At 41.9% G+C, this 16,432-nt stretch overlaps 1 protein-coding gene across 4 annotated transcripts in view; it reads left to right on the top strand.

Moving 5' to 3' along the window:
* The window catches only part of LOC121300330 (small G protein signaling modulator 1-like), a 34,740-nt gene that overhangs the window by 7,845 nt on the left and 10,463 nt on the right, over positions 1 to 16,432 (top strand). For 3 of the 4 annotated variants that reach the window (XR_005947510.1, XR_005947509.1, XM_041228863.1), the window contains exons 3-12: positions 2,918 to 2,993; positions 10,062 to 10,224; positions 10,503 to 10,655; positions 10,808 to 10,875; positions 11,278 to 11,423; positions 12,289 to 12,420; positions 12,753 to 12,877; positions 13,702 to 13,769; positions 14,857 to 15,020; positions 15,744 to 15,873. Coding sequence is in view for 2 of the 4 variants with exons in the window: in XM_041228863.1 (XP_041084797.1) it covers positions 2,918 to 2,993; positions 10,062 to 10,224; positions 10,503 to 10,655; positions 10,808 to 10,875; positions 11,278 to 11,423; positions 12,289 to 12,420; positions 12,753 to 12,877; positions 13,702 to 13,769; positions 14,857 to 15,020; positions 15,744 to 15,873 (1,225 nt within the window). In the remaining 2 variants the exon portion in view is untranslated. The remainder of the gene's footprint in view (positions 1 to 2,917; positions 2,994 to 10,061; positions 10,225 to 10,502; positions 10,656 to 10,807; positions 10,876 to 11,277; positions 11,424 to 12,288; positions 12,421 to 12,752; positions 12,878 to 13,701; positions 13,770 to 14,856; positions 15,021 to 15,743; positions 15,874 to 16,432) is intronic. The other variant, XM_041228865.1, reaches the window with a different exon arrangement.

The following is a 16,432-nucleotide window of genomic DNA, read 5'->3' on the forward strand; positions in this document are numbered from 1 at the left end:
TTACACAGGCCCTTGAAAATAAGATTATCACTAAAGGAAATCTGATTCCTGCCAGTGGGATAGTAGAATAAATGGCTTATATTGTAGGTTTAGCAATGATTTATCCTGTCATATGTAGTGCATTCACATCAAAGAACAGGCCCTGCAGCTCTCAGCTCTGTTATACAACAATTCATTTGGTTTTAACCCTTCCACTATCCTTCCCGAATCACACTGTCACGAACATTACATGAGACTAAGAATGTGAAGATGCTTTTAGATCGAAGAAGGTGTCTCTAGCAATCATTTAATTAATCTGTGTGCAGAATGTTGTACAGCGCAAATAAGCTCGGCAAGTGAGTGGCATTGCCCTGCGCTTGAAAACTGCTTATAGGTCATCTACCAGGTGGCATGTGCTTACCCTGGGAGCCTGTGCACATCCCACCACCCACCTCCATCTTAAACTGTTATTCAGTGTTTGCCTCTCTGCTTTGAGAGCTTTTCATCTCCAAATGTTGATTCACAGCCCCCACCCAGCTCCTTCACAGCAGGCCTTTAGCGCTGTGCTTTGATGAAACATTGAACCTCTGACATTCAGATCCTTCAAACTAATCTCCACAGCTATAACATCCAGCCCAATTCCATTTAGGAGACTAGGAGCTGTGGACACACATGCAGACTCGCGCGCGCACACACACACACACACACACACACACACACACACACACTCACCCACTCTCCCCGTGACCTGTGAGTCATTCTACTTCTGCATGGCAGATGGAATGTAGAGCAGAGCATTCACTGTCTGGGTGCAGACAGGTCACAGCCATGCTGGGTAATCATTTGGAGCCGAAAAACTGCCGTTCCTGCCTTGATGCGCTCCATCGCTCTGTGTACGGAAGGTTCTCAAGTTTATAATGATAGATAGTTACAAAACAAACTATTACAATACATACGTACATACAATTCCTTACAGACCACTCCTTCTGTGCGAATGTAGTTGAATGCCTGTCCTTGTGGAAACTGAACCAAACACAAATCCTGGTCATGAACTGTAATTAGGAAGGACCACTTGGTACCCAAGGAGTTAAGTGTTCATTGGACTATAAATAGCTGCTGTTATTTCCTGGATGGGAAGGCAGTAGGGGATGTATCAGTCAGCTTCAGCCCCTGTGTATAAAATGCCACCCTGCTGCTGCTTTTTAGTTATTGTGCAGCTCTGCTACAATTTGACAATGTCCGCTGGTACTATAGAGAAAAAAAAAGGGCTTTGCTAATTTCACAGTGTCCATTTAATCGCTGCTAATTGAGCCAAATTGTTCCTTCAAAGAATCTTACTGGCAGAGTGAGTCTAATTACTGTCGACAGTAATTAACATATCTTTAAACGCCTTTAATTTATCCAGAAGGTACAGTGCTTCAGTATTGCAGCATTTCAGTGCAGTGGTAATTGAATTGCACTGCTTTGCAATTTAATGTTTCAATGCTGCAGAGCTGTACACAGTCTGAACCTCAGACTGCTCTGGTATTAATGGAAAGATGACTTCTATCAATACTGGAGACCAGTAAACGAATCTAACATACTGTTATCTGTATCTTGCCCATTTTTATTTATGTTTCACTACACAGAAACTATTTAATTATAGAGCAGTCTTTCTGTAAAGCAACTTAGCAGTGCTTAGTTCAAGTGCATTAAAAAAAAGTCTATCAGAAGATGATAAATGCAGCTCCGTTCTAAAAGTTATCACGCACAGTAAAAGTGTGATAAAGCATAGTAAAGTATAGCAAGCATGGTAAAACCCAGAGTTATGTTGTAAAGCATATATATATATATCTATATATATATAGATATATATATATATAGATATATAGATAGATATAGATCTATCTATATATATATATATATCTATATCATATCTATATCTATCTATATCTATAGATATATAGATATAGATAGTAGATGTGGTAGATGCACATTTAGCAAAGGACTTTGGATGTTTTTTTGTAATTATTCTAAGACCAGAAAGGGCACGTTAATGTAAATTAAATTAGTGTCTGGAATTTTAGACCATTCCAAGCTTATTCATATGCCCTCACATACCGAGCTTGGAATCACCCTGACTCTCTCAAAGCCGCTTTCAGATCAGCTGCCTTGAGGTTTTCGACCGAATTGAATGAAGCAAATTTTAATGTGAGGTGAGACTTGAGCTTTTTATTTCCTTTTATTCAGAGAAGGAGACAGTCCAGCTGGAAGGTACGTTATTCCTGGTTGTAAAATGTTTGACGGTAGTGTGTGTTGCAGACCGAGAGGGTTGAGGTGTGCAGATTCATGCTAATGGTTAAATAACCACCCAGGGGAGCTGTCCATTGAACAGTGTTATTCACTGTATCTGCTAAATGCCAGCGAGTTTTGATTTTCACTGTGAGGTGGCATGGCCTTTTCTAAAATGCTGTAGAGAATTAAAAAAAAAAAAATCCCACCTTGGAATAAATCATTTAGAATAAATATAGCATGCAAAACCACACCAAACAAATGTATTTGTATTTCTCTCAAGTTTATGAAATGAGTCACCGAAGCTGCATAGCCCAGTGACCGTGAATTATTTACCTGAGGCTGGTGAAACTGATCTGAAGTGGAGGTTGGGTGATTACTGGTAGGATAAATACATCTGAAACACTATTATAAGAACGATTGCTTTGACAATTCTGGATGTTAACCGAGATACATTTCAGTTTTCAGAAAATTGCATTCATTTGGTAACAGGGTGCAATGATATGTTCTCTAAAGAGAATTAAACTAGGGGTTATCAAGCTTTTCCAGGAGACCCCCTCAGGGCATAACATCATTGCAGAAGGAGCCTCTGTCTTATTTCACACACATATAGAAACACATGAAGCATCAGACCTCTGATCAGCGCCTGTGCTGTTTTCATTTCCAGGTGAAGCAGATCATGGAGGAGGCAGTGACTCGGAAGTTTGTGCACGAGGACAGCAGCCACATTGTTTCATTCTGCGGTGAGTCACAGGAAACCAACCTTTATAGAACCTGGAAAGGGTTCTCATATATTTCAGTCCTATTGTTTATATCTGCTCAGGGTGAAGGAGCAGCAGTTAGTTTATATCCGCTCAGGGTGAAGGAGCAGCAGTTAGTTTATATCTGCTCAGGGTGAAGGAGCAGCAGTTAGTTTATATCTGCTCAGGGTGAAGGAGCAGCAGTTAGTTTATATCTGCTCAGGGTGAAGGAGCAGCAGTTAGTTTATATCTGCTCAGGCTAAAGGAGCAGCAGTTTAGTTTTATACAATCACTAGTCAATCATGTTGAGTTGACGAAACCAAACTCTGTTCACATGTGGCCAGATGCAGATATGAACCCAGGGGTGATACTTTCAAAGCGATAATTCACTCTTATTTTCTGAAGACAAAATACTGTTGACGATGAACAAACGCCTTGAGAGGACTGAAGAGAACTTGACATCTAGAATGTAGTTGTTTGGTTCTAGTGCTGTAAAATGAGCAAGCGTTTGACCTCTTTTAAAAAAAAAATAGGAGTGAATTAAGACTGGAGTAAATGCTTTGAAAATATGGCCCCAGGTCTCTAGTAGTGGCATTTTATATTGTAGCTTGTGTGACCCCAAGCAGTCTAGGCTCGCACATCAACCAAAATTCAACCTATGTAATGTATCACTTGTTTAGCTTTCTCAAAATCTACCAGATTTCCACATGAGATGTTTAATGGATGAGATGCACAAAAACAAGCAGTCAGTTAAATCAGAAGCTCCCGTTACAATAAACTGATACCATTCGACAACAAGTAATAACATTAACTCTGCAATTTGGTTTCCAATAGCACAACAGAAAGGGGTTTAAAGGAGTGTTTCATATTGAATCGCATTATATCAAGACGATATTTATTAAAAGAATGCCTTACAGAGATTCAATAGCTACATTGTTCCAAATGACAGCTCACTGAAGTGCATGTGCCTTGCAAACCACAGACAGAATATAAATAATGTATTTCCCATTTGCTGTGGTTCAGTTTAGTTTTAAATCTCTCGCACATTGTATACTTACCATTTCTATCAAGTGACGGATGGACATAATTGTTATGCTTGTGCTTTCAGTTTTATCACCCTTTTCCTGTGAAGTGAAGACCCTTGGAAGTTATGTGTTAATTATGAAAGCTGCAGGTGGTGATCCAGTGCTTTCTAGAGCATTTTAACAGGGCCCAGCAACTTGACAGCTACCCAGCTACTAATATTATATTAGAGCTAAGTGCTAACACAAGACTCCCCAGCTCTGAGAAAGAAGCAAGTTTCTTTTTAAAACAACTGCATTTGATTTTATCTGTCTATCTATCTATCTATCTATCTATATATCTATCTATCTATCTATCTATCTATCTATATACACATATATATATATATATATATATATATATATATATATATATATATATATATATATATATATATATATATATACACCTCCTTGTGTAAATAATTAAACACTGGACAGCCTTATGCAATACATGTTATCATGTTCACAGTGTTTCACATGTTGATACAAAAGTCTCTTTAAGGTGGTATTGGTATATTCTGATTTAAGGTAGTAGTGTTAATTATATTTTAAGATGCTGTTGCCTCCTTATTCTCCCATTGGGATTTTTAAAGTTCTGGTGCTAAAAACTCCTGTGCGTGCTTGTGCGTGTGCGTGTGCCTGTGTGTGCGTGTGCGCGTGTGTGCGCGTGTATGTGCTTTTTTAAATTATTCAAATTGCCTTTTAAATTAATACGGGAACACAAGAGGGTTTAAAAGCTGATTTTAATTCTGGATGGTCACAGTAGAAGTAAAGAAATGGAAATGGAAAAATCAACTTGCACTGATATTAACACAGCCTAGTATCGGGTTATTCAGGTTTCCTACTCCCGCCTGTTTAGAATAAAAAGTGTATATTGATATTATATACATTCTGGGAATAGAGGGGAGCCTGTCTAGAAAGGCAAGCCTTTATAAACGGCTGGACACCCCATTACAGCACAGTGATTTCCCCCAATAGCACAGTAGGTTCTGAAGTGGCCCCTGTATGCCATTCCTCAAACACAGCCACCCACTAGGTGTCACTGTAAAGAAAATCATTCACTTTTTATTTAAAAATACTGACCGTCTTTCTAAGTCTTTTTTTAAAAGTATTGTAACTGTTATCTATCCGAAGGACACAGAGATGGACACAGAGTCTCAGGGGTTAAGGCTGTACTCTAGGTGAGGGGGTCTTGCATCGACTCCCCCTGCCCACAATATTCATACTCCAGATGAGTCGTTGCTGCTCACTGCTGGTTCCATGGGCTCTGGTGGGCAGACGCTTGCTGCCAGTAATTTCCTGCTCCTGCTCCACACACAGCGCCTGGTTTATTTGTTCTGCTCAAGGTGTTTTCACCGTTTGTTAAAAATAGCACCAGCTGATCAAACACCAGTTACTCGCTGTTCTCCCTGCCTGTACATTACAGCCAGCACACCCACCTCTCTCCTAACACCCTTTAGAAAAATACACCAGAGTAAAAGCATAGCAAAATGTAATAAAGCATAGTGAAAGCATAATAATAATAGTAATCTTTATTTTTATATAGTGCTTTTCATAGTGGACCACCATCACAAAGCGCTTTACAGAGGTAAGCTGCGAACTGTGCATTATATGCAGCGTCACTTACAATAGCACACTGATTTAACATCTCATCCACAGGAGGGAGCACAAGGAGATTAAAGTGATTTGCTCAGGGTCACACAGTGAGTCAGTCAGTGGCAGAGAGGTGGGATTTGAACCAGTGACCTTCTGGTTACAAGCCCTGGACTTTAACCATTATCAGGAGTAGCGAAGTATGGTAAAACATAGTAATAAACATGCAAACTTTGGATTTGGTCCTAGACAGATCTTGGGAGATGTTACAACTGTTTACAGAAGGGAGATGTTACAGCTGTTTACAGCTTCCTTCTGTGTATTCCCTGAGTATATCAAATGAATGATTGTAGCTACTAAGACAAAGCTTGTACTGTAATATTCGGGAGCTATTTATACATTTTTAATTTAGCTGTATTTTGCATATAATATTGATAAGAGATCAACAGGACAAACATTAGTTATTAAAATGCTCTGTCTCGTAGACTTTGTGCCCTGTCCAAATGCTGATAAGAAAGATATTGCTTATTATGTGGAGCTGAGCAGCAGTGTGCAGTGTGCTTGCTAGTGCGCTGTCCTTGAAGACATGGAGCAGGTGATGGTGTCAAATTTAAACAGAAAGACCTATTCATAATGTTTGACTGAAGTGATGACGGCAGTTTTGAGTAAAATCTACGAAACTTGTTGCATGACAGGATTAGTGTGCCCGGTTGTAAGTTTGGGTTCAGCGCTGGGCTGCTGTGTGAAAGGCAGTGGGTTTGATTTGTTGTGTGAAAAGTTGTTTGAAGAATTTCAAAAGACGGCAGGGAAAAAAAAAGAGTCCGGGTTGAAGCTGACGGCAGACAAATAATTGTTTTCTGCGTCTTGTGATAAATACTAAATCACTGACTGTGAGGTGGTCAGTGCACACGCTGTATTAATGGACACTATCCAAGCGTTACATGCTAGTTTTTATTAAGAAATGGCCTTGAGAACTTGCCACCTTTTTTGTTATTGTTCTCCTTTTTTGTTGTTGTTTGCTAGAGCTGCTCTCATCCTCATAAATCCGAAAAGCATTGAATTGTAAGGCATTTTAAATAACATTTGAGATTATAGGAGATTATTTTGTAGACTGGAGAGCCTTGCATGGGGAACTCAATTATAGAGTGCTGTATAATTAGAGCCTACGACACGCCCCCAGTTGAGACTGCTCATCACACAGTAAACTGCATGCAGCAGTAAGAGGTGAATTACTTCTTCAAGCTCGGTTATGGCTCTGGTAGTAACGTCTTTAATAATACCTTGTTCAGTTTGTAGCTTGCATTCACTCGCCTGCTGACGCAGCAACCTGCTTTGTCCCATAGCCTTTGTGATGGCATGTAAATACAGTAGAAAGGCTTTCTGATTCCTTGTTAAAGGGGCAGATTAAAAACACCAGATTGTTCTCTGACAGCGCACGGGGGAGTCATTGACTGCGTGGTTACTAAATCATTTAAGAAGCCCCAGGAAGCGATGGTTCAACTGTTGGGAGACACAGTTAGTGGAAATGTCAAGCACAGCTGACTGCTCTTTCATTGCAGGCACGGTTAGAAACATGCCCTCCACCTTTTCTCCCCTTTTTAAAGTAGCATACCGGTATGTAGTAAAGGAGGATACAAAAGCATGGTAAATGCACAACATCCCAGAGACAAAACCAGAACTGACAAGAGGCGCCTGTTTTAAATGAAAAAAGAATACTCTGAACTTCATGGGTCATGTCTGTCAACCAGGTTCACAGCAGAGACGCCAGATTCCTCTGACGCGAACTGAATTATTTCTTTTAATAACGGGAGATATATTTCAATGATCTAAACATATCTTAACGCTGCCATTAAACTTGTAAACCTGCTCTTTCACTGAGCTCTTTTCACTGTAGGTTTATTGTATTTAGTGCCGTTTCACTGGCACGCTCTTTCTTTGGGAAGGATTTGCATTATGGTACACATTTTAAAAAACCCTTATTAAAAAAAGAAAGTACAGCTTAAACCTGGTTGCAAACCAGGTGGCACCTCATTGGTTGATGCTATTTTAGTGCCCAATCAGAACCCCCCCATAGAGGTGCACCTGCTCTCTGGCCTATTCTGTACACAATCTGCGTGGTTTGATTTCACTTCAGCTCTTATAGAGCAAAGCATTTGCAGGCAATTATTATAATTGATGTGACTGCTTTTTGTTAGGGGGTGGTGGTGATGAAAGTCTATTTGGAGAAATTGCTGGTTGTTATTAGCTCTGTGATGAATTGAACTGAGGGCTCAATCTTTGGTCTGTTGGAGTGCATAGGAACAGCAGCCTTCGTAACTGGGCACTCAGAAATGTCCGGGTGCCTTGTGCCTATTGGCCCATCTGTTACAACAGCTCCTGTTTTTCGCCAATGTATTTGGTCTGGTTTTGACTGTTGCTGATGGCCTGAAAGCACTGTGTAAGCCCCACATGACCTGTTCATTAAGCCTTCGTCACTCGGCAGAGAAGTGCTTTTTCTTTCTTTGAATCTGTACCAGCAATGATAATTAAAGGCGGTTCTCTCTGTGGACTTGCACAGAATATTGATAAGGCAGCATCGCACACGACCATTTCAAGCATCTGTTCAAAATGCATCACCCATATAAAAAAAAGTCCTATTGATAAACTGCAGTGAAATTGCAATAAATATGTACAGAAAACCATATCGTCTTTCACTTAGACTGTGGTTTTAACTGTGTGTTTTTTCCAGGTTTTCAAATGCATTTCAAATTTAACTGGATCTTCGAGAGCTAAGTCTAAGGGCTAGCGCAGTGGGAAGCTGTAGCTAGCGTTCCCACCTACAAAAAACCTGCTTCAACACAACCAGGACGCTGTTTGAACTGTGGGCTTGTATCACACGAGTCATTGTCAGCTGTAGAGAATATAGAACCGGACTGCTGTACAAGCCACATGCTATTCATGGTGTACTAGAATAGACTAACACACACCTGTTTGAATAGCTTTGCCCTATTTACACAGGATAGTAGATTGCATGGTATTTCAATGACAAATCATTTCTTTCTAGCCGTACCCTCTCTCTCTTGCACAGTATCAAGCACACCTATCTCGGGGTCTTCTGCTTGGGCTCCATCAGCTGGAGTTTCCATGGCAACAGCAATGGTCTCTCGCTCACTCACTCACTTCAGCCTTATGTCAGCAGTTTAAAGAGATAAGCTGTGTGAGTACTTGATGACATGTACACACAATGCACAGTGGGCCAGATAGGACTGCAAGAGTTTGAGGAGGGAAGGGGTGGGTGTGGGGGGTGTATGTGGGTGGGGGTGTGTGGAGGGGTTCCCGGTGATGGGTGTGGGGGTAATTAAGGCACAGAATCACCCTGTTAGAATACTTCATTCAAGATAATGAGGAACCCAATTTTTAAATGTTAGCGTGCAGTTAAATGGACAGTGGTGTCACAGCATCCAGCATCGCTGTGTAAGAACCAGTCGTACCGTTTGCTGTTTGACCTTCGCATTTCTTTTCCTCGTCTCTTATTTGCTGTGGATAAAGGGGCAGTGTGAACGCTGCAGGTTACAATGAGCGACAAGCTTTACTTTGGCATTGTGTTATTGTTCTACTTTGCCAGGAGCAATCACACTAAAAAATGAAATGAAGCCCTGCTGGATGAGCTGCACTGCTCCTCGCACTGCGAATGCTGAACCGTGGATTGTTATCTTGTGATAGAAAGACAGTATAGATGATTAATCTGACTGGTGACAGTGGAGAAATGTCAAGTAAAATGAGTCATTCTGAAAGTCTGGGGCAGCTCATTCTGTACATATCAATCAGAACTGGATTCCTTCTGTTTTTTGACATTGTAACGGCTTGTTTTGTATTCCCCATGTGAGGAACCTCCAGTTCACATTGACGTACCTGTACAGCTGGGCTTCAGTGTATCTTTTTTTCATATAGCTTCAATGGTGTTTTTGCCTGTAGAAGGGTTTTATTATTACAGTTGCCTTTTTTGCTCCATTGTAATAACAAAAACACAATACTGGTGCAGACTGAAATTTAAAGGGATTTTTCCTTTAGGTTAGTAAACCAGAAGATGCATTTGAGGTAACCGCAGTATGTGCACAAAGTAATACTTCACAGCTGCATATGTCTCCTAAAGAATGTCTACATTCACAATGATTATTACACAGATATGCAGCAGAGGTGCATTTGTGCCACGCATTAAGTCAGTTTTGCACTGTATTGTAGAATTCAAAGTAGCTGTTGATGAAAGACAGTATAACTATATTTCATTGTGTTGTGCAGTGGTCATTATTTTAATTGGTGATCAATTCCACACTTGTTCACATGAACAGCATCAGTCCAGCCCCCTGTCCTGTGATGTCAGTGGTTCCCCTCAGATGAAGTGAGTGTCTGTGGGTGTGTGTTTGGTGCCTCTCAGCTGCGGTGGAAGCGTGTGTGTTGCACGGACTGAAGCGCCGGGCTGCCGGGTTCCTCCGCAGCAACAAGATCGCAGCGCTGTTCACGAAGGTGGGGAAGAGCTTCCCTCTGGCTGACGAACTCTGCAGGAAGGCACAAGAGCTGGAGCAGATCATCGAGAGCAAGTAAATACGTTTATCTTTTACCTCCACTGGTACAATTGCATGAGTTACAATCGCATAGTCTATGAGGTTATTCCATGAGTTAAAACACATATCCACATTAGCAGTCCCAGGGCCTGAAGGAGAATGTCATTCATAGTATTAGTTGGGATTGTTACAGCTTGTTTGTTAGGTGCTATACTGGTAGATCTTACAAATCCTGCGTTGTTTAAAACCAGATGTAACCAGTGAGATGAGGGCTTGCTGGACTTTTACTTTGTTTTGCAATCCTGTCGCTGCAGGAGGAACCAGATCCCCTTGAATCCTGATAGTACTCGGAAGCTGCAGAAACTGCCCAGCGTGTCTCCCCAGGTCATCAAGCATCTATGGATCCGCACAGCCCTCATCGAAAAAGTTCTGGACAAGATCGTCCACTACCTAGTGGAGAACAGCAGGTAGGTGTGCTTCGGTGTGTGGGAGTGGGGTGGGGTGGTTAGTGGGGCACACTGGTCTCCTCCATGCTGTCTTTGACCGCTTTGGGGGGGAGACAGGCAAGCCATTTTAAAAACAAGTGACTTTTTATTGTGCACCATTTCTTTTTCCCCAGTAAGTTCTATGAGAGGGAGGCTGTGCTGATGGACCCAGTGGACGGACCAATACTTGCATCCTTGCTGGGTAACATTGAACCATTCTATTAGATGTATATCCTGCCACATAGAGGCAGTTCAGCCCAGTGCGGGGCTGAACGATCGAGAGTCAGAGAGTGCGATCTGGTAGTTTGAGCTTTAGGACTTGAAGGCAGTAGCCTTGTGATTGTACCTGGACTGTGAAGTAGTGTAGTTTAATAGTTAGAGCTGGGGGACTGGTGGACTGTGTGATCTAGACCTGAAAGGCCTGGAGACAGTGTTGATTTAGATAAATAAAGCCAGGAGATTCAAGTTTTAATCCAAGCAGTTGGTTTAGTGTAATCTCGGCTATAGAGTTCTTGATCATTCCCAAACTATGTTAAATCAGCCCTTCAGCCCCCATCTCCTTGCTGCGGGTGTATCAGTGATACCTTTGCATTTGCTCCCTCAGTGGGTCCCTGTGCCCTGGAGTACACCAAGATGAAGACAGCGGATCACTTCTGGACAGACCCCTCTGCAGACGAGCTGGTCCAGAGGCACCGCATTCACAGCGGGCATTGCCGGCAGGACTCTCCCACCAAGCGCCCTGCTCTCTGTGTGAGTCTGCAGTGCAGCGTCAAACACTGGCACAATCTCTGCGCTTCCTGTGTGCTGCAGTGCATCCAAATCATTTGTGGACCTTCTTGATGTTCCTTATTATATAGGGGAGTGAATCCCTTATTGTGCCGTTTCACAGAATGTGTGTTTGTATGGAGCTGGTTACGAGAATGCAGTTTACTGTAATAAGATTTGTAAGATTAGAGACACACTCATCCCCAGCTCCCACAATACTGGGTTCTGTATGAGACACTGGTCTGATTGCTGTATCGACTCCAGGCTGTATAAACAGTTTTTCTATTAGTGTTATCGCTTATTGTCGTCTCACTGCTGCGATAGCATCATAATCCCATTTCCATTAAGACGACTCTTATGAAGTGTTGCCAGGAGTTGCTGTCTTTTCTTTCATATCCCCTGCAACCATGCTTCAAAGATCTGTTCATATTATGTGTCCGTACAGCTATCTCGTGTGGCAGAGGTCTTATGAATCCTGATTTTTTTTTTGATTATGCTGTGTTTCCTTTTAAAATCTTTGTCTGTCTTGTTGGAGGAGGAAGTGACCAAGTAGATGACAGACAGACAGGCAGGCAGGCAGGCAGGCAGGCAGGCAGGCAGGCAGGCAGGCAGACAACTGGAGGAGCCATAATGTTACCTAAGATGTCACTTCCTCTTTCCAGGAATACATTTTGAATAAAGGGTCTTATTTTCCACTGTGCTGGTAGGATACAGCATGACTTGTTTAATTTAGTAATGATGCTTTAATCACACTTCCTGTAATTTTACCTTTTACTGTTTCACTCCAAATATTGACTTCAGGTGGAGAGATTGCACGAAACTGAGTAAATATTGTGTTTCTTTTATTAAGATCCAGAAGAGGCACTCCAGCGGTAGTATGGATGACCGTCTCTCCCCCTCAGCCCGTGACTATGTGGAGTCCCTGCACCAGAACTCCAGGGCCACGCTGCTCTTTGGCAAGAACAACGTCCTGGTGCAGCCGGTACGCACAGTGGGATCCACGCGGTTTACCACTGCGCACATCTCTGCACTGAAACTGATGGCTCTCGGAGCCACACTATTGAGATCTTTATACTGCAGGGTTCAGATACACAAGGATTGTGATCTTTATGCTACTACAGTATCATATATTATTCAGATTGAGATGTTCTCTGTTAAATCTGGCAGCCACAGTCGATCCATTATTTGTAATAGAGTAAGCACTGGAGTCTCTGTATTGAGTTTGCTGCTTTTGGTATTAGCTGAGTCTGTACTTGTGCAATTCAGACACATGGTTGATCACATCATTAATGTATTTTGTAATTTCATTACCAGAAGGATGATATGGAAGCCATTCCGGGGTACCTGTCTCTCCACCAGACTGCAGACATCATGACCCTGAAGTGGACACCCAACCAGCTGATGAACGGCTCTGTGGGAGATTTAGACTATGAGAAGAGGTGAGCATTTAACTACAAGACACGTCTGAGTGTGTGCCGCTAGTACAGGCAGCCTCGAGCTAAGTGCTGGGAAGATTTCCATTTTCCCATATGGCCATTAAGACAGTGGGAACTGTGTTTGTTTTGTAATGTAAGCAGAGCGAGTTGTGCATTTTAACGCCACCTTCATCATTCTGGGGTAAGCCGGCTCCTCCCTTCTCTTTTCAGATGTACTGACTTGTTTAGAAATGTCCCTTTGCATGACTGGCCATCGGATATGTCTTACCTGTAACTTTCTGTAGCTGGCACTGCCATTTTCATTCAGTATAGGAGTGGGCACACGGAAGTCTAGTGTCAAGTCTGTGGCATTCCACACGGAGCGACGGACACAAATCTCAGAGCATGTAATCATTCCCTGTGGACTGATGTGGAGCAAATCCGTGAGCACGTGCTGCAGAGGGCCCTTGAGGCGTTAATACACAGCTTCTAAATCATGCATGGCTTGCTCTGGGATTAATGTTCAATATGATTACTCCTTGCTTTTACTGTACACTGACTGCCCTATAGAACCGGAACTGTTGGAGCTTGGTAGGCTAAAGCAGGCCTCTGTGTGCCGATCGGGTTTTTTATTTTTCCGTTAGCTGTTAAAATATTTTCTTCACATTGCCTGAGTACATAACAAGAAATGAATTAATTCATTAAATTATGTATTCAAACTTTTTTCAAATTAGAAAATAGAATGCATGTATGTATATATAAGAGTCCCTGTGTTTTGAGTTCTTGGAGATAGTTAATAATAATGAAGCTTTTGAATATGTATATATCTATATTTATATCTCCTTCAGTGTTTACTGGGACTATGCCATGACCATCCGTCTGGAAGAGATTGTGTATTTGCACTGTCACCAGCTTGGTATGTACCTTATGTGCCCTGGGCCTTTGCATCAAAGATAATCATGGGGTTCAACTGGTAAAATGTATTTTTTTTCAGTTGACAGATAAAATTGAAGAGGATTGTATACTGAAGTATCACAGCTGCTGTGCATCATTAGCACTGTTTATATGATGTTTTTCAGTAACAGAGTCATTGCAAAGCACTTTGCAGAGATGTGCAAACTGTACTCCCTGCAGGAGGCAAGCATTAACAATCTAAACTATGTGAGCGTTACTGAGCGCACGGATAGATTCAGACCTGATCCCAGAGGTGAAAGCTGACAGTATTCTTAGAAGACTCTGCAGAGTCGCAAAAGAAAATCTAGACGTGGAGTAATTTCATATATAAATTCATCAGTGCTAATGTATTCTCTTATTCCTGTTTGATACTGCTGGCATGTCTTCTTTCACAAAGACAATCAGAACAGTATTTTTCTCTGCAGATCAGTGTCTAATTACACTATTCACAATAGCGCCCGTCTCCTTGACATTTGCAGGTAGCTAAAGAGAGCTCTATCTGCCTATCTCTATCTGTGATTGGATGTTCTTGTATAAATATATATCCGGCCCCCTGGGGGGTTGAAACACAAATTTCCTGGTCGCAAGATTTTATCTTTTTTGCAACGAATGTTATTGTCCTGTCAAGTGGAATTAAATATTTTTCTATAACATATATATGTTGAAATGTATACATAACTTATATAAGGTAGCATATATGGCAAAATGCATGCAGTTATTGGTTACATTAGTAATATTTATTTGTAAGTAATGTTAGCTCTGACATGTACAGTAGTACATGTCTGGAGCCTCACTGTGCACAGCTTGCCACTGCCTGGCTAACTGTTTATCCCAGCCTGGTTAGTGATGTATCACGTCCTGGTTAACTATTGATATAGGTAATTTACCATTCACAAGGAAGCTTGGCAACAGAGTATAATCTATTGCAATATCACACTGTTAGACCAACTTTCATTGTATTTAATAAGCTAACATTCTGCCCAACCACCGTACTGTAATGTGCTTTAGCAATAGCTTTTAAACGCTGGACTGCTGTGTTATTTTCTTAGTGGACAGCGGTGGGACAGTGGTGCTGGTGAGTCAGGATGGGATCCAGCGGCCCCCCCTGCGATTCCCGAAGGGGGGACACCTCCTGCAGTTCCTGTCCTGCCTGGAGAACGGGCTCCTGCCTCGTGGACAACTTGACCCTCCGCTCTGGTCTCAGCGGGGAAAGGTAGAGGCTATGAGTTTTACTATGTATGAGCTTAATTAGCCACAGTGTATAGATAACAAGCTCCAGGTGTGTCTCATTAAACTTGGTAAAACCAGGAATGGATCAAACTGCTATGCAATAGGAGTCTTATTTCCATCCCTGGAATTAGGAGTCTTTGCTAGTCAGCGCTAAATGAAATCCCACCACGAGTTTAAATATTCCTTCCTGGTGTTCCGGAGTTTAAAAAAGTCAGACGAACAGCGACATTGTCCCAGGGACTACCCTGTCAAGTTTCGTTTTTTTCTGCAAGCAATATTTTTAACCCGAAGGAGTCATTTTGCCCAGCAGTAATTATGTAAGACTGAGAGGGAGCACACTTGGGTATGTGGGCAGTGAAGCATCGAGCTGCTGCTGGAAACGGAGATGAAAGACGAATTATGTCTGACACGTTATATAATGAACTAGCCTGAAACAATCTGTGCTGTGTTGGTTAATACACTCCATGCAGGCTTTCAGCAGTCAATTATAAATAACTGTTCCATACAACAGCTACACTAAGGAAACCGTGTTTCTTACTTTTTTAATAACTCGTGCTTAAAGGCTCAGTAAATGAACACAACCTTCACTGCTTTCCTTTTGTGCCGACCCTTCACACTGCTGTGTGGTGCTTCATGGAAAGCAGCAGCTCCCAGGCGGGTTGACTTGTGCTCCCTGTGAAAGGCTGTGCTGTGTGTTCCTCTGCAGGGGAAGGTTTTCCCGAAGCTGCGAAACAGAAGTCCGCATGGATCCCCGGAGTCTGTGTCCGACAAGGAGGAAGAGGAAGCCACGGACTACGTGTTCAGGATCCTCTTCCCAGGCAGCCAGTCCGAGTTTGGTAGGCTCAGTTATATGCCCCTTCTCAACAGCGATCTTTGACGAGCACTGTTCACTGCTGGTGGTTCATGCATTTCTTAGTGCTGGGACAAATATTGAATATTGAAGCAAACACTGCTTGCAATTTATATTTAGCAGAATTTATAAATGATTTGTATCAAAGATACAGGACTGTTTCTCTCCTGTGATTGGGTATCAGATTTGTTTTACTCCTGAGAGTCTGGAAAGTGGTGTACTGTCATTTGTCCAAATTAAAGATTGAACAATATTCAGATACTTGTTTACATTTTGAAAGGGCATTCAAACATGAAAATCGCGCTGGTCCCAGTACTGGTTCTTAAACTGTATCCTCAGAGTGATTAACTGGGTGTTTATAGTTCTGGATTATTTCATTGACTACAGAAAGATTAAAGCAACCATCTACAACACAGTGCTCTCTGAAAATAACAAGCCTCACAGGGCCAGATTGTACACTAGCACTACCATTGGAATGGTGCAAATCCCTCTGCTTGTCCCACTGTGAATTGCAGAAACACAACAAATCCTAGTCAGTTTAATAG

The sequence above is a fragment of the Polyodon spathula genome, chromosome 25 (assembly GCF_017654505.1).
Source record: "Polyodon spathula isolate WHYD16114869_AA chromosome 25, ASM1765450v1, whole genome shotgun sequence".
Lineage (NCBI taxonomy): Eukaryota > Metazoa > Chordata > Actinopteri > Acipenseriformes > Polyodontidae > Polyodon > Polyodon spathula.